Source organism: Patagioenas fasciata, chromosome 2 (genome assembly GCF_037038585.1).
Source record: "Patagioenas fasciata isolate bPatFas1 chromosome 2, bPatFas1.hap1, whole genome shotgun sequence".
Taxonomy (NCBI): domain Eukaryota; kingdom Metazoa; phylum Chordata; class Aves; order Columbiformes; family Columbidae; genus Patagioenas; species Patagioenas fasciata.
Window position 1 is genome coordinate 9544248 of NC_092521.1, and position 25972 is coordinate 9570219.

The 25972-nt window shown below is 40.3% G+C and overlaps 1 protein-coding gene and 1 long non-coding RNA gene across 2 annotated transcripts in view; one reads left to right on the forward strand and one right to left on the reverse strand.

The window, feature by feature from the left end:
* The first annotated feature begins 7912 nt into the window (after window positions 1-7912).
* LOC139827125 (uncharacterized) lies at window positions 7913-21064 on the forward strand. The gene is made up of 2 exons (XR_011737334.1): window positions 7913-8032; window positions 20871-21064. It is a non-coding gene; the product is annotated as an uncharacterized lncRNA (long non-coding RNA).
* TG (thyroglobulin) overlaps window positions 10847-25972 on the reverse strand; it is a 159689-nt gene continuing 144563 nt past the window's right edge. Inside the window, exons 46-48 of the mRNA XM_065831913.2 lie at window positions 18031-18171; window positions 17016-17206; window positions 10847-11154 (exon numbers count right to left, since the gene is read on the reverse strand). Coding sequence (XP_065687985.1) covers window positions 11039-11154; window positions 17016-17206; window positions 18031-18171 — 448 coding nt within the window. The 3' untranslated portion in view covers window positions 10847-11038. The remainder of the gene's footprint in view (window positions 11155-17015; window positions 17207-18030; window positions 18172-25972) is intronic.

Genomic DNA, 25972 nt, shown 5'->3' on the forward strand with positions numbered 1-25972 from the left:
AAACCATATCAAGAAACACAGGAAGAGGCAACAGAACTGTTTTTGTGAGGATTAAACATTTCAAAACCCTCTGTAGATGAAGATTAAAAAGGGTTGAAGTCATCCAGATATTTGGAGTAGTAATGGAACACCTGGTCCCAGATTTTCTCTGATTTCTTGCAGGATGATGAAAAATGAGGACCCCTGAGCAGCTTGCAAAAGCAAATGATTTGAGGACTCTTGTTTACTGCACAATTGTTTTGTTTTGTTTCAGTCATTCAGAGAAAAAAATGAAACTTGTATTTTCTATTGTGTTTATCTTTGGAAACTAATAGAAAAAGCATTCTTCCAGTTCAAATTAAAGATCTGCAGATGAAAAATTTCTGCCTCGGCCTTCATGGTGGAACTGTGACTGGAACCTCCACAATGAAATCTCCCCAAACAACGAAGGGTTTATACAAGAAGGAATACACTGCCATATCTTTCCTCTTTTTTCTCTTTCTCTGCCTTTTGTGCAGCAATTGATCATATCAATACTTTATTTTTCTTCATTGAGAAACAACCTTTAATGTCAAAGGACTCTGGAATGGTTGACTGAGGTTTTTCAGAACTTTGAATGTTTGGATTTCTTAAGCAGAGAAGAAAAATGAAAGAAAACTTCAGCTCTTCATTTGAAAGCTGTGTCTGACTCACCAGCTACTGGACGACAATCTGGAAAGTTTTAAATTCTCCTGACAGTTTTGGCCATTAATATCTGAGATGATACATGCTTTTCTGAGACTGCCAACAACGTCATCCATCATAGGCTTTAGTCAGGACTCTGCAGATGATTTTTATGTCACTTAATGCTCCTGTTGCAAAGGAGATTTCAGTTAATAATGTTCACAAAAAGATCCAGCAAAGTGGTGGGTGTCGGTGGAAGCATGTCTGGCTCCAAAGCCCTTATCAGCTCATCCCAGTACTCGTGCAGACACTGCCAGGCCCTTCACTGGAATCATGCTGTGGATCCATGGATCCTTATGTCACCTGCAATTTCTGTAGCCATAAGCAAGCAGAGTGCTGCTGTTTAGAAGAACGACATCCAAGGCCAGGCTGGATGGGTCTCTGAGCAACCTGATCTAGTTGAGGATGTCCCTGCTCATTGCAGGGGGGTTGGACTAGATGAGCTTTGAAAGTCCAACCCAAACTGTTCTATGATCCTATGATTGAGAAACCTGCTACTGCTAAGTGCTTTTAAAGTTTCCCTTTAGCTACCAACAGTTCTCTGTGATTTAAGATAAGGGATCTTGCTGCAGCTCTCAGAGACCACAAGTTGTTTCTGTACTCATCATATCTGTTCTCTGTCTGCAACGATTTCCCTAAAGCTGTGATAAAGAATGTCATCCCTCACATGTCACTAACTCTACACGTTCAGATTACAGCCAAAGAATAATGTCCAGTGAAGGCTGCAGCCACTGGGGAAAAACAAATACATGAGTAAATTCAATGCTCTTGCATTGTGAAAGATGGACAGATGATGATGCGCAAGAGAAAACCTGTATTGTTACTGAGCTGTGGATCTAAAAGTGGTGTAAAGACTTCATCACTCGTGGGGAGCAATTTACGCTGTGTCTTAGTAGGGAGAGAAGATATTGTGTATATGTCTATATGTATTAAATGTACTTTTTCCTAACAGAAGCCAGCACACTGTTCCTGCCCAGAATTTGCCGAAAATGCTCTGCCTTGTGTTTTTGTTTACATGATAGTGGCAAGCGGCAGGAAACGTATTCCAGTTGTGTATCGTGCTCGAAGGGAGACTAGGCAAATAGCTAATTACATACATCTCCTTGTGTGATGGCAGCAATATTTTGGTGCATTGAGTCTATCTTGGCTGTGTGATGCACATCCTTGGAGGGAGACTTGCACTGCCAGATGGAGCCTCTGTCCTGCTGAGCACAGCTGGGTTCATCTGAGCACCTGGTTTAACCTGAACCCTGCTCCTCCCCAACTCCACTGGCCGATGCTGTGAGTCCCCCACCCATTCCCTTCACGTGTCCGTCAGTCCTCCCCTCATTGCCACCACAGATCTCTGGTCCTTCCTCTTGCACGAATCAAACACCCAAGTTAGTTATCAAGTATCATGATCTGATATTGGATGCTTTTGCATCTCGCCCTGGTTCTTTCTGCACTGCAGCCCACAGGGTGATGGGGGTTTGGAGTTGTGCCCGAGTTATTTCTAAACGAGCCAAGGGCCAGGCTCAATCCTACATCATTCCCCCTTTTTAAGGCTGGGACTCAGCGGCCTTGCAATGCCAGCACGTTTGTTTTGCCCTTCCCTGTCCACTCCTCTCATCGGGGAAGCCTTTGACTCGAAGTCAGAGAGGTCTTTACTGCGCATTTTAGTGGGAGCAGACCTCAGCTCTGTTTGACCCTCTGTTTTCTTTCAAAATACTCTGAACTTCAGGCTAGTTTCAGGGCCAGACACTTTCTTAGCCAGTTACAAAAAGCCTTCCTGATCTGGCTGCGGTACAAGTGGTCAGAACTTCACTTGTTTGAACTGTTCGCAAACAAGGACTCCAATGTATTAGGCAAAAAAATCCCTTTCCTTTTTGATGTCAGCTGTAATGCAGGTTTTTTCTCTCAGTACACAGATCTATTTACTGTGGTGGACGAGTGAAAATGCTGAGTGGGAATTAATCATATTGTGTCTCAGGCACAACTGCAGTGCAGTTTTAATTTGTTTATTTTTTTCCTTAGTACTATTATCATTAGATTTCATCTATTACCCATAAATGTTTTTCTCTGGGACTGTAAATCAGCCCATTTCTGCAGAGCTCCATTCTTTTAATTAGCACTAAACTGACTCTCCAAGCATCTTTTAGCGATATAAAACTATATTAATTTTGAGGTATTTTTCACTATTTTATTTTTCTATTCAAATTCATCATAAACTGTGAAGAAGATTTCATGAAAAAATGAAACTGGAATATCTCAAAGTTCCCTGCAGCATCTGCGCAATGGAAAGCAGCAGTACAATTGCAAAGCACAGTGGGTGAAAGATTTATTTTAGAGTTTGTTGCAGTTAAGGACAGCATCACAGCACAGAGGTCAAAATGAGCAGGGATGGGATTTCTTGCCACGTCACCTGGAGAGAAGAGGGTGCAATGCAGCTCAGCTGTTGGCTTTGCATCAGGGACTCAGCTCAAAGGTTAGGGAGAAGAGTTGCGTGACATGATAATGGACAGTGTGAAGAAATGAGATGGAGTGGAGATAAATAATTAGGGGTTAAAGAAAACAGAAAAAGCAGCTGCAGAGGGGAGGAGGAAGTGGCGGCAGGAGTGAGACTGCGTGCTGGAAAGCTCAGCCTCAGCAGGCCAAGGAAGGGCTGCGGACATAGTGCAGGACTCTTCCAGGACAATGTTTCCTGTTGACTCAGGGGCTGTGATGAAAGCAGCATCAGTGGGGGAATGTGGATTTCTTGAAGGATTTCTCTACCAGCAAAAGGACCGCTGTTATAGATTAAAAAGGGCTTTTTTTTGGAGTGTCATGAGCAAATGTTTATAAATATCTCAAGGGTAGATGTCAAGAGGATGGAACCAGACTCTTTTCAGTGGTGCCCAATGACAGGATGAGGGGCAATAGGCACAGACTGAAGCACAGGAGGTTCCATCTGAACATGAGGAGAAACTTCTTTACTTTGAGGTGCCAGAGCCTGGACCAGGCTGCCCAGAGAGGTTGTGGAGTCTCCTTCTCTGGAGACATTCAAACCCACCTGGACACATTCCTGTGTGACCTGCTCTGGTGAACCTTGTTTAGCAGGTGAGTTGGACTGGATGGTGTCCAGAGGTCCCTTCCAGGCCCAACCATTCTGTGATTCTGTGTAATGGGAGGCCTCCTTCACTAGTACAATCTGATTTGTGTAGAAGGGTCTGGCTGGACCAAATACTCCAGTTCAAGTGTCCTCGCAAACCTCTTCTAGCATAGACCTGACCTATGGTGTCATTGAGAGCAGAGTGGGAATGTGGTTTCCTCTAATTTATCTTTTCCTGAGAGTAATTTCTTCTGGCTGTAAAATGGGAATAATAAAATTTCCTCTCTTTGCAGACAAGAAAAATAAGTAAATGCCTCATATTGTAAGCTGCAATTAATTTTAAAAAATATCTATTTTTGTTCGTGAAAAGTAGAAAAACATCCTATAGAGGCAAAAGTACTGGAGATATAGAGTACTCATCTTTCCTCAAGGTCTGCTGTTGGGCATTAAAAGCAGTAGCTGCTTTTGAGCATCATATTGCACACCTTCTGCTGGGACACACCATGTGTGTCACGTGCATACGTGATGTTGTGTTCTGTAAGCACCATGTTAAGTGAATTTGAAGTGATGACCATCAGCCAAGGAGGACCATGAAACCTAGCAGATAGTGAGGGTGATAACAGCAGAGAAATAACTAGACGAAGTGAATCACTGGCATCAGTCTTGGGTCACTCACTGTCAGGTTATTTCAAATGGGAACATGGAATCCACCACCAGATTCAGCCTGGTCAGCCATGGAGAACTGTATGGACAGGAGAGCAATGAGAAAAATAACAGAGAAGACACATCCCACCCAAAATAAAGTGTAATGGGTTAAAGTAGCAGGTTAGATTTGTCTGGGCAGATCCCAAGCACCTGGTCCCTGGGAATCACCCTCGAAGTTTGGCTTCCTAGTCTTCCATGAGGCTTCACTGAGCTCCAGTCTGTGACACAATGGCCTTACTGAGAGCTAAACATAGGCCAAGAGCTCTATTTTTAGCATACGAAAATAGTCCAAAAAGGTGAAAAAAGGGTGTAAATCTGGAACTAGATTCCAAGGCAAAGGGTTGTGGGTTTTTTTTTTTTTTTTTTGTGAAAAAAGTCTTTTCAAAGTGCTCCTTTTGGAGTATTTGTGGCATCTTGGCAAAAGAATAATTCATTCCCTCATAAAAACAGTCAGTGCTCTGAGAGCAACTGGTGTGAATCAGGGCAATTCGGAGACTCTGGCTCCACTGGCATTTTTGACTTCAGCTGAAAGGCAGGCCCACAGCTTTTGATAGAAAGACGACTGCCAAATATAAGAGCTTCATCCCTTGTTCAGCGTTTATTACCAGGCATGAAGGGAGTGCAAACTGCTGTTTGACTTCTCTCTCTGCCTGTCAGCCCTCTGCTGCCTTTCAAATCAACAGGGCTTGTGATTGTATATTTGACTGTGTCAGATGGATCGGAGACAATTTGCCAGGCGGATCCTTTAATTGGCTCCATGGGAACCTCCTCATCCCTGAGGATTCCCATGGGTGGGCATGCACCCCTTGCATCATGATGTCCAAGAGGTTCAGCCTTCATCTCACAGTGCAAGTCCTGAGAGCCCAGGAGGCTGTAATAAAAACTGTGAAAAAATAGAGTATTAGAGAAACCAGGTCAGCAGCCACAACTCTGGCTAGCCTAGGAAGTCTTATTTCATGCCCACACTTAACAAATTATTTCTCACCCACACTTAACAAATTATTTATCTGCAGAGAAATACTGAAAATTCATGCTTCTGTTCTTTAAAATTGATGTATTTGAGCAATTATGATTGCATAACGTATTTTTTTTTAAATGAAAGGCTTATAAATAAAACCATATCCTTTCTGATGTTGGGGGTTATTGGTTTTATTTTTCTTCTCTTCCTCCTTCCTCCCACAAAAGAAAATTTTAAAAAATCAGTTCATCTGACTCCTGATTGCGAACTGAGAAGAGACAGTAAGGCTCTTTGCCCTTCATCTTGGCCTCTGATTTCACTTAAACTGCCTGACATATGCAGATCAGATCACCACCTTCAGTGGCGCAGATAAAATACTGCTGTAACCTGGTTGTGACTCCACTGGCTTATTTTATATTGTTGTAAAATAGTATGGTATGTGGTGTGAGAAAGAGCACATGTTATTTGTATTATATTAACAACGAATAATTGTCATGAAAAGTGCTAGCTACCCCTGAAAGCTGTCCAGCTATTAACATGACACAGAAATAATAGGTGAACTTTTTTTGGTCTGACTTACTAAATACCTCATTCTTGACTGTGGAAGCTAAGCAAAAGCCTAAATTCTCTCTTCACAAGCCAAGGAACTGCTGCCAGTTCCAATGCTGCTTTTCAACGTGGACATCCACTCATTATGAAAGGGCCAAGGCTCCTAAATGAGCACTGACCACTGCACAGATGTCGGGTGGGGCTCCCAAAGCCGTAATGGGAACTGGGCATCCGAATTCCCTACAGGTTAGTAGAATCTGACTTAAAGAATTCCTTAGTCAGCTTAGAAAACCAGTTGTAACATTTAAAAATATCCAGTCCTGTTTTACTTTGATACAGTAGCCTACAATATATCATCAGTTTCATTGACTTTTGCTCACTAGCCTTTCTATAGAGTGATCATGTAGGAAGTAGACAAGATAAACCACAGTGACATTGCCTTTCATACCATGATAGCAGAATACATGAGGAATAACAACAGTAAGGAAAAAGAGGTCTCTTTAAAACAACGAAATAACAGCTTTTGTAATGACTCAAAATCTGTGCTGTGGAATGTGGCATTTTCCACACCCAGTCATACAGCCAGTCTCCTAAAGAATGAGTAAATTTGGCAGCAGTCCTGCTGTAAAACTGCCTTAATTCTCCTTGACGGCACAACAGCTCAGCTGAAGATTGTTGAGTTTTAGTCACTGCTGGAATCAAAGGGTCTTTCTTGGGCAGCTGGAAAACTAGGAGAGGGAGCTCAAATCACTGTGACCAAAGGCCATGCTAGAGGATCCACATCTGGAGGGGCAGGAACTGGTGACCTCTCAGCTTTGGTCCACATCAACATCATGGAAATAGAAAAAGTTGAAAGCACTGACTATCACACTTCCTATTAACCAAATTCTCTCACCGCCTGAAACTTATATAAAATCCCTGCTAGGCTGGTGTCTATGTTTCAAAGACCAAATGAGAACCATGTGGAGGATCTTTGGCTTTGTGATCATGTTTGGGTTTTTTAGCTTTATATGGGGAGGAGTAATGGTCCCTAAACCCATAATTACTACTATATAAGCCACTGCTACACACTGTAGCTGGAGCCAGTTATAGAGAATTTGAGCCTTTCATATAACACAGAGAATTGGCTGTGATGCAGCTATGGTGGAAGACTGAGTCATTAAATTTAGCCAGAGAATTATATGATGTGGTTCCCTGCAATAGCAGGAAAGGAACCGTGATGTTCCAGCTGTATGTGTCAAGTACTTATGAAAACAAGTTCCAGCATTGCCATTTATTCAGTTGTTTTCTTTCCAACTCTGCATGGTAAAAATCTTTCTAATACTCTACATTTTTTTTGTGTTGTCTAATATCTTCCATGCAAAAGGATCATACAAAATGCTGTAGGTTAGGTATTCAAGCCCCAGTTCCATATACAGAAAGGTCCTGATGGCTTGTCTTTCAAAAAGTTCAGATTAAACGACTTAATTGGCATTAACTTAATCTGTCTGGGTGTGTGTTCATAAGGACGTTTCAAAGGATGCTTCAATTTTAATAAATTATAACTATTTCCAGCAGGAGGGAGGAAAGCATGGCTCTACTCAGCATGCTTCTGTGCATTGTTTTACCACCAGATCACTGAAGTCTTTGGTATTTCAGCTTAAAGCACGATGACCTAAATAGTCTGAGAATGTATTTTTCTTACTAAGAATTATTTGTGGGAGCAGACTTGGCCTCCCAGTATCACCAAGGCTCAAGTCTCCTGACCTCTCTCTCAATCATCCCACACGGAGGCTTTTCTAATTGAATCTCTCCATTGGATTGGACTGGGTTATTTCTATCCCTGTGGTTCCCCATGAGGAAAAGTACTAAAGTCAGGAAGGGGACCAGATTTACAACCAGAGATCAGATGACTTGTACTTCTAAAAAAGTCACTTCAGATTTCAGGGATGTTTGAGCTTAAGGACCGAGAATGAAAGACGGGTGAAATATGGGATTAGATGAACACATGGCATCATGTGACTGCATTTGTCTGCATCAAAATGCACCTTGGCAGAAGGGCGTTAAAAGAGGTATGGAAAATGAACAGGACTAGCTTAAAGGAAGGAGAGGGTGCAGAGAACTGGGAGAGGGTATCGCTTTTTTAAAGGAGGAAACAAATGGTGGGCTATAGAACCAAGTATTAGGGCCTCTAGGAAATCTGGAAAGAGACAGAATGGTCTGAAGAGCTGCATCCAGTGCAACAGGGTGGGTTTGGGGCAGTCAGCCACTAATGAAATAAAAATGTTTTATAAAAGTTCCATTCTTTAAAAGGTTCTTTTACCAAACTGACAGTCAACTTCAGGAGGGGTGACCTAAAAGCCCAGTCATACCTGCATACCTACCAAGCCTACCTACCAAGCCTGTCAGATGGCCCAGACTGTAATTAGAGTCTATGAGGTTAAACTACTGTGTTCCTTGCTCAAAATTAAAACCTTTTCTCAAATTCCAGAGGCATATCTGGGCTCAGGTTGGAGCTGAATAGTGAGTGGGAAAATATTGTATGTTTGGCTTTCACTAACATGAATCAATACTGAAATATTTTAAATCTGTTCCTTGTTTACCAGCTCCATGGGCAACAGATTAATACTGGGGTTGCTGTGCACAATAATTAGTTCTTCAAGACATTTAATGTTGTATCTTACATTTTATCATACTGTTATGCTGAAGACAGTACATTCACAGTATTATGAAAGGAACCCTGAGGAGCTGAACATTTCCTGTTGGAATTACTGAATTTATTGGAGGTGTTTGTTTTTTCTTACGGTGTGAAGAAGCCAATAGGGATTCATTATTTTTTGGGAAGCTGGCCTGTTTGGAGTGACACTACCAAAGTTGGTATACACAGCAAGGAAGAAAATCTTCATTTCTGTTTCTATTTGTAAATATTGGTCTATTTAAAATAATAATTAAAAGAATATGTTTATAGTTTACTAGGATTTAATCAATTTAGGTATGATATTTAGCATTCCAATGTTTGTGCAACAGCCTTTTAATGTCTCCTTCACAAGAGCTACAAGACATTGGGTTGATTCATCAAAATTGTTAGTCTCATGGCCCATTGGCCCATTTTTCCCAAAGCGATTATTTGATTCAGTGTAACAATATAGTCTGGCATATGGCTGTATCAAGCTCATTATTCACTAAGAATAGCCCAGTTAACACTAATATTTCACAGGGATTTGGCTGGTGTTCTGGAGAATTTTATTTTTTGGAAGAGTACAGTGCAGAATAAATAATATTAACTGTGAGAAGATGCCTCAGTGTCAGGAATGAAAGATAGGAGGACTAGTACAGACAGCAAAGTGAGTTATAATGCATCTGTTTAATGGATGAAGAGGAACTTTTCACATTTGCTGAAAATTTATATATATATATATATATGTGTGTGTATATATATATATATAAAGATTCACAGGACTATTGGCTTCAAGCTAAGAAGGACTAGGATGCTGGAAATTGACAGAGCCACAGATATCCACTTTTCTTTAACTCAACTCACTGTTCAATGAGTATGAAATACTGAAGCTCAGCTTTGGGTCATCCTAGGGCTGAAGATACACGCATGACTGTTGGTACATATGGACACATGTGAAATCACAGATGTCACTAAAACAAGAGGGTTTGACAGGATGCATTATTTTAAATATCATCTATTAGAAATCAATGTCCAGGAGCACTCTCAAAAGAGGAAAAAGTAAACCCAGTCTTGGCCAAGAAATCACAACTCCTGCATAGAAGGCATCCTCGAGCTATAGGATTAAGAACGGGGTTTTTAAAAAAGTTCTTAAATCTATTCTTTTTCTCATGACCAGTTAGCTAGCAGAGGTAAAGATAATGATGGAAAACACAGTTTGATTTCTTAATCTTGACTTCTTTATATTTAATCAGTTAACGAGCTTCTTGATTCTTCTGTTCTTTTTCTTGTATATTAAACAGGATGTAAGTATAAGAACTATGAGTATTGCACAATTTTTCTTTGAGTTAGTCAAAATCTTTGGAAATCTGGATACATGGCAGACAGCAGTAACTTCTCATGCACTGGAAAAGGTCCCAAGCAGCAAACAAAACCTTGCAAGTTGTTTTATTAAATCTTTTCAACACTGAACAAGAAATTTGGGTCCTACTGAAATCAATGGAAATATTGTGGTTATTTTCAGGGCAGCACTGATTTTACTTTTTGCTCTCAAGTATCATGAACATGTGTGTGATATGCTGTCAACTGAGAATTATCTGTTGCCAAATGATCCCAGCAATGAATTAAGACCTAACCCAAATTACCTTCAGAGCCATCAGAGATACCCTGATGCACTTTTCTTTATGCTTCCAAAACTACTCTGTATCTCACCTTCTCTTTACAAAAGATAAATGTTCCAAGGACATCATATTCTAAGCTTTAATTAAAACATGCTTAGTATTATTGTTGCATTATACCCAAATGGTATGACATATTTTCACAGGTGATCATTGGCTGAACATGTGCCTGTGCCTGATGTGAACACACTCGATGCACACCTTTGATTCCCTTCTTATATCTTCCTAGTCCAACTCTTCTCCATTTTGAAGCTTTGTAATTTTCTCCAGAATGCCAAACCAGGCTCCGACACCTATCAGCAGCTTGTGACAGGATAAGTAACAAAAAAGAACAAGTCAGATACGACATGTGGCAAATTTAAGCCTCATGGGCTGAGGGACTCCTCTGAGTTTCAATGTACATCTTTATCTGGGTGCTGGTACTAAAATGTGTGGGCATTTGTGTGCTTACAAGAAATAAAGTTCAAGTGCTTTTGTTTGCTTTTTTTCCAGTTTTTATTTATACTTTTTTTTTTTTTCAAATTACAGTGGTTTTGACCTAAAATACCAGCTGTAGGGTTCATTTTGTGCCATATTCAACAATTTTCTTGAAAAACTACTTTTTTGAAAGGTCTACTTTATATATTCAGAAAGTTAACGAAAGGATGTAACTTGATTGTCTGGTCTGACACAGCTGTATGGATGTACAGTTGTTTGACAAACCCATCCAATGTCACTGTGACTTTCTATCTGCTGTAAGCCACCTTGTCTCCCAGTGGTTGGCTCTCCTGGGAGGTAAATCCTTCACTAGGAGCTCCACTAGGGCTGTTTTCAGCAGATGGCTCTCCATTACTTGCACTTCCTGAAAAGACAATATAAATAAGAGTAAAATATCTTTGATGCAGCAAGCTAGAAGGTGGACAGTTTGTCAATGACACTTGAGTAAGAGCCTTTCTACGCAGTTATAAATGTTCAGGAAGCTATTTTTCTCAGTTTGCAGACGATTTGCAAAAAGCTTTAGGGTAATGACAGATCACCTAATGGTAATTAATTATCACGCTTCCAGCGTGCTTTAAATAACTGCAACTGGAATGCATAACGGTTCGCACTCCACCTCTGCAAGACTCGTTCTCTTTTTTTATTATCTCTTGATACTTACCTACCAGGCAGCAAGTGTAGGGAACATTTTTTTTTGTCTGCTAGGAATACATAAAGCCCCAAATACTCACCTCTGAGAGATCTCTTCTTCCTTATTCTTTGCCTTCTATGATTTTAGTCTTCCAACCTATTCCATTAGGGTAGTTGCCTCAACAAGACCAAACTGTGCCAAGAAAGCATACTGATGGTGTTTATTTAATGTATCCTAGCCAGAGTGCTCTCATTGCCACACAGATGTCCCTCATGCTAAAGGAATCTGTTTTCTAGTGGAGATTTCCAAAAAGAAGGTGTGAATGGAATGGGTAAAAGATGAATGCTAACCACAACATTCCTGATTCAGTCTTGATTCAAGTCTGAGCTATGAGCACTGTTGCTTTATTTGGACTCTTGTGTGGCTATACATGGTGTCTCAGAGCTAATGGAGAAGGCTTCAACTTTGCTAGCCATTGAATTTTCTACGGGTGGGGTCTAGTCTGGCCAACTTGGACAGAAAACGTATGCCTAAATGTCTAAACTTAGGCACATGAGTTAGGCAGACAAGATTTCACTTTGGAGAAACTAAAGGTATCTCCATCTCCCCAGTTGCAATACTGCTTACAGAAACACTTGTTTTAGGAGGACTAGTTCTGTTTAGATACCAGGTGAGTAAGAGATGGAGACTGGATCCAAGTCTACCTGTTTGGCATGCCATCAGAGGCCCTTATAAAGGGACTCACTGTTATGCAGCACAGTTCACCACATGATGAGAGGGGAATTTGAGCATTGAGACGTACTGTCTGAATATTCATAAACATTCTGGAGCTCCGGCTTTTGACTGAATTTCAAGTTGTTAACTCATTCCCTGGAAAAAGCCACCTACATGTTTTTTCCACAATGGCCATCCTTCTTGTTTCTCGTTTTGATGTTTCCCATGGAAACCATCATGATTCAGAATATAAAACATGTTTTTGAAATGCAACCATGGGAACTCCATTTACTAAATCCAAACCTTTCCAAACACCATCACTTTGATAATTCCCCAGGTAAACTTTCCCCTAAAATGATAACTCTACAAACTGGTTTCAAACAAAACTCCAACACATTTATAGACCACCTGCAATGAGACATATTCAAACTTTCTTTCATCATTTGTAAAGGCACAGCCAATAAATGCCACAAAGAATCATTGCATTTATGAAATTACTTTTCTTAGATTATCTTCAATTATGACAACATATATTTCAATAATATGCCAGGAACAAATGATACATTCCAGCATTAAATATTGCAGTCTGATCACAAAATGAAATATCTACTTCTCCCTGGACAATATGTTTACTACATGGAAATAAAATTATAAGTAACAGTTATGCTGGATATATCCACAACAGCTTCTAGATCCAGCAGTGAATAACTTACAAATACATGTAAATTCAGGTGTACAAGAGATTCTAAATATGAGGCTTTATTCAGAAATGTCAATTTATGATTTTGGGAGTAACTCAGTTTTCTATTGGATTGAGATCTAGGGTGTAAGATACTGAGCTTTGAGCCTTCAATTATCTCTAATTTGACATTTCTAAGTCAAGGCATTTCACATGGCAATAAACAAAGGATCACAAAAAGTTTTTGAAAAGCCAGTTGCAGTTACATTTTATGATCACCGGTTTGTCCAGTTCATCTGCATCAGACTCAAATACATTGAATTTTTTGCTTACAGATCACAGATGACATATGAAGCTGGAAAAACATTGATTTGAAGGAAGAGGTGAGATGGACAAAACACAATTTACCACAGTTGGTTGAGACTGCATCACCTCTGCACTTGGATGTGAAAACTGGATTGTTTCATTAACAATGCCTCTTGCTGCCACACTTGTAAACGCCATTTACTCAGTACGAGGCCAAAAATTGAAACTCACAAGTGAGACACAGCAGTCAGAATGAACAGTGTATCATACAGTCCAAAACCACTACCATGAAGATTTATAATTACTCAAAGGCAGGAAACTGCTCTTTTTCCACTAAGTATGTGTTAGATTGGATCTCACAGTAGCTGAGAGACAAATAACTCCCCTTCAGGATGAATCACATAATCACAGAACGTTAGGGATTGGAAGGGACCTCAAAAGATCATCTAATCCAATCCCCCTGCCAGAGCAGGAACACCCAGATGAGGTTACACAGGAAGGTGTCCAGGCGGGTTTGAATACTTCCAGAGTAGGAGACTCTATAGCCTCCCTGGGCAGCCTGGTCCAGTGTCTGTCACCCTCACTGAGAAGAAGTTTCTTCTCATATTCAAGTGAAACCTCTTGTGTTCCAGTTTGAACCCATTACCTCTTGTCCTATCATTGGTTGTCACTGAGAAGAGCCTGGCTCCATCCTCATGACACTCACCCTTTATATATTTGTAAACATTAATGAGGTCACCCCTCAGTCTCCTCTTCTCCAAGCTAAAGAGCCCCAGCTCCCTCAGCCTTTCCTCATAAGGGAGATGCTCCACTCCATCATCTTTGTTGCCCTATGAAGCATTGGTTACGTTACCCAAAAATGGTTTGCAGCATTGCTCTTTCAAATCTAGCATCCAATATCATGCCAGGATCCCATACAACAGCCTGGTAGCACTCCAGGAACTGGAGCAGTCAGGTAGCAATGGAAGTGCAGTGCTTCAAGCCTGAAGGCAGGTACAGCAAGCTACCTCTGGTGCAAGGAGGCACAACAACCAAGTACAACATGATGCTTAATGACTTAAAAAAAAAATTCCTTTCTCTTGACTGAACACATTCTACAGTCTCACTCATGTATTCCCACCAAGTGTGATTTTTGGGAGTAATACAAGTGATGAACCTGTACTGATGGACTGACACAACCTCCTCTCTAAAAGAAATTGAGGGCGGTTAGCCATCAGCATCTGAAGTGCAAAGAGTCCTTCTAGCTGAACTGATGAACATTACAAATCTTTTTTCACAAGGACGTGGGCTCAGATTGCTTTCAAGAGACCCACAGCAGGAGTGTCTGTAAGTTACCACCCCATACTGAGGTCTGGAGCAAAACTGGGTTTGATGTGATGCCTGTTTAAGTGAAGTCATATCAGAAGTTTCATTATTGCAGGGTGGGATAAGACTAAAGATGATCATCGAAGCAAGGTGACAAGCCAACATTGCTATGAGATGGAATTTGATAGAAGCAAACTGTGTAGCTGCATTACCGTGGTGTTGAGGCCAAGCAAGTCACTGACTTGAAGAGTAGGCAGGGTGTACTCACTTCTGTTTGCAGAATAACATGTTGACATGTACTTTTTAAAACTTCTCCTTGACAATCTATACTCCATAAATCTCATACTTCTTTTTATTTTCAAAAAATTTGACTCATCTGTGAATTTTCTCAGTGTGTTTTTCTCTCTGTCTCTCAGTTTTTATGTTAACATTCAAGTATTTGGTTTTGGCCACTGATGCAGGTAGGATATTGAGCTAGACAGACCATTGGACTGACCCCTACATCAGTGTTTTTGTGTTCTTATGCCAGCTTCAATGGTTTTAAACCTTCTCCATCTCAAAAAATAATCTGCCCTTGTAGACATCTTCCCACTTTTGGGGGATTTTCTGTAAATGCTGGGATTAGCCTCTGTCCGTGGTGCTCAGTCAACTGTTGTTCTGCCAGAGCTGTGACTTCAACTTAGTCTGGCATTATATTAATACAGACATAATGCTGCAAGATCACAGAATCATAGAATCACAGAATCAACTGCGTTGGAAAAGACCTCAGAGATCATCAAGTCCAACCCTTGGTCCAACTCCAGTCCATTGACCAGATCATGGCACTAAGTGACAAATTCAATCTCAGTTTAAAAACCTCCAGGGACGATGAGTCCAGCACCTCCCTGGGCAGCCATTCCAATGCCTGACCACTCTCCCCGTAAAGAATTTCTTTCTAATATCCAGCCTAAATTTCCCCTGGCAGAGTTGAAGCCCATGCCCCCTTGTCCTATTGCTGACCGCCTGGGAGAAGAGACCAATCCCCACCTGGCTATAACTTCCCTTCAGGTAGTTCTAGAGAGTGCTGAGCTCACCTCTAAGCCTCCTCTTCTCTAGACTAAACAACCCCAGCTCCCTCAGCTTCTCCCCATAGGTCTTGTGTTCAAGTTCCTTCACCAGTCTTGTTGCTCTTCTCTGGATCCACTCCAGCACTTCAATATCCTTCCTGAACTGAAGGGCCCAGAACTGAACACAATATTCCAGGTGTGGTCTCCCAAATGCAGAGTACAGGGGAAGGATCACTGCACTTGTCCTGCTGACCATGCTATGAAGTCCCAAAAGACCTAGATGCTATACCAAGGACCATTTAAACATCAGAATTGAGCTTTGAAAATTAGGAAAATCTGAACCAGCAGAAAGCTATTAGAGAGATCAAAATATCCCCTGTGAATCTGAAAGATACAGGGGGATACCACAAAACCAATGAAAAAGACTACAGCAAAATCTTGAGCTCACTTTCAAATAAAGTAATGATTCAGGCTGCCTATTGAACATGAGCATTGATGCTTTGTGTTTGTATCAGAACCACTAGCTTGATATTCTGAGACATTATAATTTTGTGTCACTCATAGAACATTCTCAGTCCATTTGAGGTGGTCTGTCAGGCACAGACAGCCTGGGTAGCTTGGTCCCTTGGACAGTACATTTTGTTCCCAGATGTGCAACTTCCCCCCAGAGCAGAAAGGGCCTTGACTGTATTCACTGTGAGGATGGGTCCTTAGGAGATAAAAAACACGTGTAAGCTTGCAGGGCTCCAAGAAAAATTGGAAACATCTCTGCCTGCCAAGAAGGGACGGTTTTGTTTTCTTTTCTTGAGGCTATCCAAATTTATTTACAAGATACACAGACATGAAGGGAAGCTTATTTAACAGAATAAATTGAGTGTTCAGGACAGAGCAGCAGATTGAAATCTCAACAGAGTTCGTCTTACTGTTCAAACAGTAAGAAAAAATTGAAGCAATCTCACAGCTGTATGGATATTTATGGAGATAAAGGAGAAATACAAGGGGCATATCCAGCACAGCCATTAAAAACAAAAAAACACTTATCTAGAGAGAAGTCAAAGCATGCAGGATCCATACTTAGATAAATCTAAAGCCTCAGTGACAGCTTTACAGTAGATAGAAGTTATTGTGCTGCTCCTAAGTCATGTGAGTCTCAACATTTTCATGTTAAGTGCTTCCAGTAGACAAAAAAGGTCCATATAGCTGTTCTTCCACTTTAGTCAAAGTCTACATTATGACTGCAAACACATAACAAACTATTAGAAAATTTAGCTTCATCATATCTTCTATAATCAACGCAGGAAGATTTTTCTAGCTCTCACTCCAGGACCATGAAACTTTATTACACACTATCTGCTATAAAACAAATTTGTGTAGTGTTGCATCCTCTGAGTTTCAGGAGAGTCCTAACAATATACTCTGGACAATGCAAGATATTTAATCTATGAAAAAGATTTTTCCACACTGACATAACAAGACCATAGTCAGAGGAAAACATTACATGGATAGTTTAGGTTGTATTTAGTGACAGGAAACACTCTGCTCACCTGTAGATGCTTTCAGCCTTCTGATATAATCAGACCAAAAGGAACAGTCCGCTTTTTTCAGTCCTTTAAGAGTCGGCAAGGAAACAGTGAACTCCTTGTAGTTATCACCTTCATCATTTGGCAGATACATAGGCCAGGGGGGCATCACCCCTGACATTCTTCTTGAGAAACTGTGAGGGTAGTTTGGATTTCTAAGGGAATGGGAGAAATTATGATTAGAAAACAATGACATGAACAGTAAAATGCAGAAGGAGATCAGATAGGTCAAGGAAATGTGTATCCAGCCCCTCTGACCAGTAGAGTTCACATTCAATCCAGACTGGTGAATCATTCATGGTGTCTCACCTGACAGTTATTTGTTAGTTTGATTTACTTCCTAAGGAACAGGTACACAGAACCTGTACAGACACAGGATGATGAACACCCTCAACAGCCCTTGGTCCCAAAACAATCCAAGGTACTCTAAAAGCTTGTAAGGTCTCAGTTCCCAAAGTAGCTTTCTAGAGATACTCCTCATGGTTGGACTCAATGGTCTTGAGGGTCTTTTCCAATGGAAATGATGCTATGATTCTGTGATTCATTCTCAAGCATGGTCACAGCACAGAAAAGCTGTGGGCTATTCACAGAGTAAATGGTAAAGGGTTCACTGTCTTCATGTGCTTTCTGCTTTCTTCTGGGAATAAGGGAACTCTTAGCCAAGAGACTTCAGAATTGAGGTCCTAGAACTAAGCGCTGGGAACACCAAGGCCTTTGTAGCCCCCATATATTTAAGTAGAATTTACAGCTTCTCCATAGAGATAAAATTTTTGTTACTTCCAGCTAAGCTTCATACTGCAGATCTTTGGTATCTGCTTGACAGTTTGGCCAAGATTTTCCAACAGTGACCAAAGCCCTCACTGTAGAATTACAGATGGCTAGAGGAACTGGGGGCTACTTGAGTGAGGGCACGATCTAAAGTACACTCACTCTACTCCCATTCCCCTCCTCAATCAATTCTTAAATGTCACATACGTACCCAGAGTTTACAAAATTGGAGATATATTGCATAATTTGCAAGGAAAGGCTCTTTTCTTCCAGAGTAAATTGTTCTTCATACTTCGGATAGAATGGCAGTCCAAATACATACTGAATATCCAGCAAGAGCTCCTGACCCAAACTAAAAAAAAATATTTATATAAAGATAATTAAACCCATCGTTTATTTATATGGAGGAGAAAAGGATCTAATTTAATTCAGAGAATAAGGCAAACTTTTAAATTATTAATGACCATTAATTAGAGTGTGGTGAGGCGTGGGGCTTCTTCAAATCATAACATAAAAGAATAGCAATTAATAACAAAGAGAATTTGCAATTAAGTTAATGTAGGGTCTTTAACATTTGCTACAAGAGGAAACTGTGGAAGAGAGCAGGGTGCATTTTCTAAATTAACTGGGCGTACAAGAGAAAGTGATAGAGGGAAAAAGCCACTTGGTTATTTCTGAAATGCTTCTTAAGTTTCGTACAGATTTTCACTAAAATTAAATTCAGAAAGTGGAAGCAAGTGGTGACATGGAATCTGGCAGCCTTGGTGGAAGGTTAATTATGGTTTATTTCACAGACTTGGAATAAAATCCTGGCCCTTCTTAACAGCAATTGGAGTTTTTCCATTGACTTTACTGGGGCCAGGATTCTGCCCCAAATCTTTGGATAAGGAAAGATGTAATAGAAGATGCTTATGAAGATTTCTCTCAGACATAATTTTAATCTAATTTCTCTGCTGGTTGGGTGGTTTTGGTTCATAGACTCAGTTCTCCCCAAGTGTGATATGGCAGTCAATTCAAAACAACTTGACATAATCACCTAGACCAGATTTAAGACAGAATAATTGTTGGTTAGTTCCATGTAATAATTAACATATGATAATAAGGAATATTTCAACAATACAGAGACAAGACTGGCTGATCAAGAAAACAGCACCCATAGGATCTGGTAACAAAGGTTACACAACTCTATATCTTTAAGTCCTGCAGAAAAACAGTGGCCAACTTCTACTAATAAAATTATAACTGAACTGTGCTCAACACATAACTTGGAAGGAGACATTTCTGGTATAGTCCGATTGCGTTTTTCCATATCCCACATTTAGACACAAGTCTTATTGACTTGGCTAAATGCTGCATCAGGAGACCTGGGAGAAGGAACAGATGTCTGTAAAGCAGGAATAAACAAAGTCCAGATCCACTCAGCAAAACTTCGTCTGCAGAGGCTGCAGAGGTTGTTGTCAAAAGGTGGCACAACTGAAACTATTTTATCTTTGGACAAAAAATGCAGCAGCATTGGTACGAACCTGACACTGCCTCTGATGGAACAAGGCTTGTACTTTAAACCATTATGGGCAGGTGGACTGAAAGCAAGACAACTCCTTTACATTTTATGAGTGGTGGCACCAAAACCTCTATTTTGAAAAACAAACACACAACCCTCTAAATGAAATACATCTTTGGTTGTATTTTCCTTAGTCTTATCATAATACCTCAGTAATACTTTGCATCTGGAAAGTGAATTATTCACAGATTATTCACCAAAAAAATGTAGAACTGAAACAAGATTAAAGCATATTTTTCCTCCCCAAATGTTTATAGAAGGATTAAGCAAGATCGTAGTTTAATAATTCTGCTTTAAAAATAATTTGCTTGGCCCAGTATATTACAGCGATGTTTAGTGTCAGTATTGCAGGTACTATAAACTTAAAGGAGCTACTTTATCTTCAGTGAAGAGTCACTTTTGAATAGAATAGAGGACAAGAAATTGGTTGAGATGCAACGACGGCACAAATGTACCCATTTAGGGAAGGCATAGCAGAGGTGAACTTAGCTCTAAACTCAAAATGAGTGAGCTGGGTCTAAGGGTTTCCCTCCAAATGAGACTGTCTTTTCAGCCCTCATATTTCTAGAGGTAAAAACTGTTGAGGTCACAGCCCAGACTAAAATTCAGAAAATTCTTAAGTAGAGAGCTTATTAGGATTGATTTTATTTGTACAACCATAATGGGTTTGATACAGAGACATAAAATGGTACAAAACTACAATTTCATGGGCTGCTTTCCATATTTCTGGTTGATGGTACCATGCCCTGGCCAGTCAGTGTCAACAGTAAAGATGAGAAAGAAAACATAAGGTTAAGAGGGGAAAGAAGCACATGCTTACATGCACAGAGCAGCAGTAAAGACAACTGTGAAACATCTAGATGACAGCTAGAGGGAAAATATCAGGGAAACATTTCTGTCCGCTCCCTCTAACTCCAATCATTACCCATCACTGCCAGAGGGGAGTGTAAAATGGTCAGAAACATCCAAAGGATGCTTTTGGAGTCTTGTAGGAGCTCTGAGCATACCCAAGGTAACATCAGGTACTGAAACTGTTTTCACTGGAAGTGGAGTGAGAGAAAGAGAAGAGTGTCAGACAAGCATGTGTGGCTCTGCTGTTGTGCACTGCTGGTTCTGCAGGGAGGTTTTTATTTCCTGAGCTGCTCCAAACTTCACTCCCAAAACCCTAGTGTGCCTTATGGGTGGCACAACAACATTAACTCTAAATAGGGAAACACAGAGCCCAGCAACTGGTGGAATTCCGAGGACAGTTTGATAAAAGGGAGCACCACAGAGACAATGGCAAAAGGGATTTTTAAAGTGTTTTTGAGGAAGACAAACTCATAGCAACTACCTTCCCCTATAGAGGTCCCTTTTTGAGGAACAGGTCTGTTACTTTAATAACAGTGGTGAATGTAAGGATAAAATCTTGGCTTTGGTGACTTCACAGGACTTGTACTTCATGCCAAAATATTGTTTCAGACCTTCTGTGTATATCTTTTCTTTTTCAGATGTCAACATTTTTAGAAGCAGATTCACAGCCCTTCTTATGTGACACAGGATGCTAAATGGAGCTAAAGGGAAAGCTGGGAGCCAGACCCTACCATTTTGTTCACATTAAAGTGAGCTCCCTTTGGAGGATTATTACTTCACTTAAGGAGGAGGCACTACTGGAGCTCAGTCATCCAGCTTACAGAAAAACAGGTAGTAAAATCAGAAACTTCGTGACATTCATAGCCAACAATTTAACAGCAGTCTCTGAAATATCACTTGCTGGGAATTTTCATTACACAGTGCCAACCCATTTAATTGGGAAGGTATTGGTTCTGAGAAAAAATTTCCTTAAGCCTGAGATTGAGTTTCCATTTAAATGTTTCCAAGTAAGGAAGAGAGAAAGGGATTTCTTCACCATCAGATACTCCAGTGCTCTCTCTCTAGACCTGTGGCTACTATGGCATACAAAGAACAGCTTCAACATGGAAGAGTAAAATATGAGAAGGTCACAATTTAGAACAAAAATACCCAGGTTACAGTTGATTCGGTTAAAATTCTTGATCCAATTCAAACAGAGCATAGATGTAAATCCAGATTTCCAACAGCTGAAGTGAATGTTTCAATCACAAGATTTTGGAACAATAAAGTAATAATTAAAAAGAAAAAAAAAAAGAGAGAAAAAACATCCTGACTGCACAACTTAGAGCTGGGGCTGCAGAGACCTCAAACTGTGACCCATTGCCAGTTAGGACATATATTTCATTTTGAACTTTGTTCTTGTTCTAGATTTGGATAATTATTTCATACTGGAAACTAATTTTGATGATTAATGACTGACTATGGCCTTCTCTTCTTTTGTTTTTCTTTTGTTTTTCTCTTGTTTTTCTCTTGTTTTTCCTCTTTAATTTAAAAATAGTCCTTACTCTCCCAGTGTAACAATTTTAAATAATCTCAAAGCTTTTGAGTCACAGCTTCTATTCTTAGTTGGCCTAGTGTAGTTTTTGGTTCTTTTTTTAAAACTCCACAGACAGATAGAAGCCAATGTAAATTAATTCAAAATTCAAATGACATCCTATATCATACCAAAATACCAAACTTCCCACTGTTAGCCAACCATTTAAATTTCAAAATAACAAGATAAAAATATCTCTAGCTAGAGTTCAGCCAGAGTTACCAGTAAGCTGCTCAGGATAAAATAGCAAGTTGCAGAAGAATCGTTCTTTCATTAGTGAACATACCAAAGGGATATTTATGTATCAGTGCTTTTAGATATATTGACAAATACTGATAGGTTTTTTAGTCCTCAGAGAGCACATATAACTATTAACAGAATACTTTTCTAATATATATGGTTGAGAACAAGAAACTCATGTGTGGCCATCCATTTCCATTTATTTTTGTGCTTTAATGGTTTTCACTAATAACTAGAGAACCACACAAATGGAAATTTAGACCTACTGAAGAACCTGACACTGCATCTTAAACAGTATATAGGAGGAATTGAATTGACATTTTCACCCCCAGATTTATTCTATCTTCATTCATACAAACAATTCTAGCCAATTTTCTTCATATTCCTTTTTATGCGATTTTATATACTCAGCCTACTGCCCATTTTCTGATACAAGTACCCTCTTTTTCACAAGACATACTGTTTTGGCATTCTGTTTTTTTTGGTTGCCTTTTTTTTTTGTCTGTGTGAATTAAGTTTAGAACAAATATAGCCTAGCAGTCATATTTCACAATCCCCAGTCTGAAAAATGCTGACCCCCAAATGAGCTTCAGTCTTCTCCAGCTTTGACTAGAGATATTGGACAAAACTCCCATTACCCAACGTGATATGTAGCCAGGCTACTGAGCCCGTTAAGCTAGGCTTAGCAAAAACCTAACCAGGTAACATCAGAGGCTTAGGTTCCCAGCTCTACCACATTGGGAACAGCAGCATCATTAGTCATAAATGGTCTACTGGGCAACTCCTTCCTTCTTCAACGCCTGCATAAACCATTCAGTTCAGCTAGTGCATTGCAACCCAGACTCTTCAGGGGATGAAATAGACACATCTGCGCATTTTATTGCAGCTACAGTGATTGCCTGAGAAATGCAGAAGAAATAGTAATTCAGTGAAAGGGTCCATGTTACTCATGGGATCATGGTTTTAAGTTTCTAGCCTTCAATACCCTGTTCAGCATGCCATGGACAAGGATAGGCCTATCACCAGGAGAATAAAACGAAACGCCTATCCGCTCTCATTTGACTTTGGTGAGAAGAGGTCATTGACACGTTGACTGGAATGAACAGCATAGGTGAAACTCAGACTCATAGAGCTGGTGATAAATCTCCCACTGATTTGAGTCAAGATATGATTTCAATAACAACCATTTGAGTTAAGATAGGATTTCATAACAACCATGTCCCTGGAGAAGAGGATATGATTTCTATATAAAATGTCACTGCCTGCATGATCTTGTGGCCCTGTTCTGTGTTTATTCTCAATAAAAGAATTTTAAAATTGATTTTTGCAAGAAGTATTGGAAATACTAAATGTGGTTGTTTCTACATGTCTACATTCTTTTCCTATTAACACCAGCAGATTTGCAGAGTCAGATCAAGTACCCTAAGCTGTTAACAGGCGCCATCCCATCAATGTCATGGGTGAGGAACAGCCTACCAACACTGCTCTTTGCCTGAACTGAAGTGTTCATTTCAAGGATAAGCAAAAATAATTTAAAATATATACATACATGTATATATATATATATAACCACATATCTTGGAAAAGATGGTATGTGATTGCAAGGAGAAAATAAAATAATAAAAGGATAGGTGGATCTATACGAATTTAATGAGCCAATGTAAGGCCTGGTGTGACCTCTGCAGTCCTAGGGATGCATTTGGTTCATTGTGTCTCCTCACATTACAAAGTCCTGCCAAAGAAGTGGGGAGAAAACATGTAAAAAACAGATGAACATTTTTCTTTCTTTCTTATTTTCAGGAAAATCAGGACATATGGAAAAAGCTTAACTGCTAACAGGATTAACCTGCCAAGTTCATCCACCTTTGTACCAAACCAGCCCTATAGATACATGTGACTTGCAAAAGTATCCTGGAGTTTGCTGTGCCTTTTCCACTTGGATTACTCCCAATACATGCAATGTTCTACTTTTCATTATAGCTGTGCCAACTTAAGGAAATAAAACTGAAGTAGCAGATAATAAATTCAAGAACCTGAAAGCTCACATTAATTGGAAAAAAAAAATAAAATCGTAGATCTTAATGCAGGAAGAAAGCACTTTAGGCATCTTGTCTGAAGTCCTAAATAACACACATTACAGAATTTTTTTAGGTAATTACTGTATTAAAAACCTAGTAACAGGCATACTGACACTTGATTGCATCTTTGGAGAACAGAAATAAATGCCTTTGTTCAGTACCCCTACTCCTGAGCTGAATTAATAGATGAATTCCCTTAAATAGCTAATTGCATCCATCCAAAGACCCCAGAGCATCAAGGAAGGTCTCTCTAGATACGTGGGCTTTGTGCCTATCTTCTAGATTACATTTTGTGGAACCATCTGTCTCAGTGCTGCACATGCACTTCCAAAAATTGTTTTGCACTTTTCTGAGTCTTTCAGCTGAATTTTGGTTAACTTAAAACTGATTTCTGCTTTTTTTTCTGACCTTGGTATTTTGCCTTTGCATATATACGGATAATTTCCAAGATTTGAAAAACCACCTGAGTGATAAAGGCCCCAAAACCACTTCATGGGAAGGAAAAACAAATTGTTTAGTTCTCAAGCCTCTTGCAACACAGAAACCATCTAAAGACTTGAAAATGGAATGATGTGGTTGAAGCAGTGGGAGAGTGTCTTCATACCTGCAGTTGGCATAACACAACAGATAAGCCCAGAGGGATGAGAAGCAATTCCAATAAGAACAAAACAACTTTTAGGAGACGAGAGGGAGTACAGCTTTATAGATAAAAATTACCAGCTACTGTTCAAGCAAGTGTATGTAGCTACCTAAGGCAACTGTGGTGCCTGCTCTGTAACCTCATCTGGGTGTTCCTGCTCTGGCAGGGGGATTGTACTGGATGATCTTTCGAGGTCCCTTCTAATCCCTAACATTCTATGATTCTGTGATTCTGTGATTCTGTGACTGCTCAGCTATGGAGCCAATGTCCATCTTGTCATTTCTGTTATCACCTTGCTGGTGTCTTACCTGTCCTCTGTGTTTAAATGAGTTTATTTGAAGCCCAGAAACACACCATTCTGTGTGTGTCAACATTGTGGTCCCCCAGCCTATGAGGTGTTTGTAGTCATGGACTAACAGCTATAGCCAGCAGAAGAGTGTCAAGTGGACAAAAAGTGGTGGACAGATTAAAGGACAGGGATACAACTATTACAAAATCAAGAGTAGAAAAATCTCCTTTAATAAAAAGGATATTAAGAACAGAGAGTATCAGCATAGTACATAAAATAAATAGAAGGAAAATGCTTTGCATAGTTGAATGAGCATATACACAAACTTTCCTTTCCTTTCCTTTCCTTTCCTTTCCTTTCCTTTCCTTTCCTTTCCTTTCCTTTCCTTTCCTTTCCTTTCCTTTCCTTTCCTTTCCTTTCCTTTCCTTTCCTTTCCTTTCCTTTCCTTTCCTTTCCTTTCCTCTCCTCTCCTCTCCTCTCCTCTCCTCTCCTCTCCTCTCCTCTCCTCTCCTCTCCTCTCCTCTCCTCTCCTCTCCTCTCCTCTCCTCTCCTCTCCTCTCCTCTCCTCTCCTCTCCTCTCCTCTCCTCTCCTCCCCTCCCCTCCCCTCCCCTCCCCTCCCCTCCCCTCCCCTCCCCTCCCCTCCCCTCCCCTCCCCTCCCCTCCCCTCCCCTCCCCTCCCCTCCCCTCCCCTCCCCTCCCCTCCCCTCCCCTCCCCTCCCCTCCCCTCCCCTTCCCTTCCCTTCCCTTCCCTTCCCTTCCCTTCCCTTCCCTTCCCTTCCCTTCCCTTCCCTTCCCTTCCCTTCCCTTCCCTTCCCTTCCCTTCCCTTCCCTTCCATCAGTCAAGAGTTCTCTTGCCTTCAGTTACAGTATTCATAAAAAGTGTCACCAAAATCCAGCCAACTATGTGAGCACTGGCACC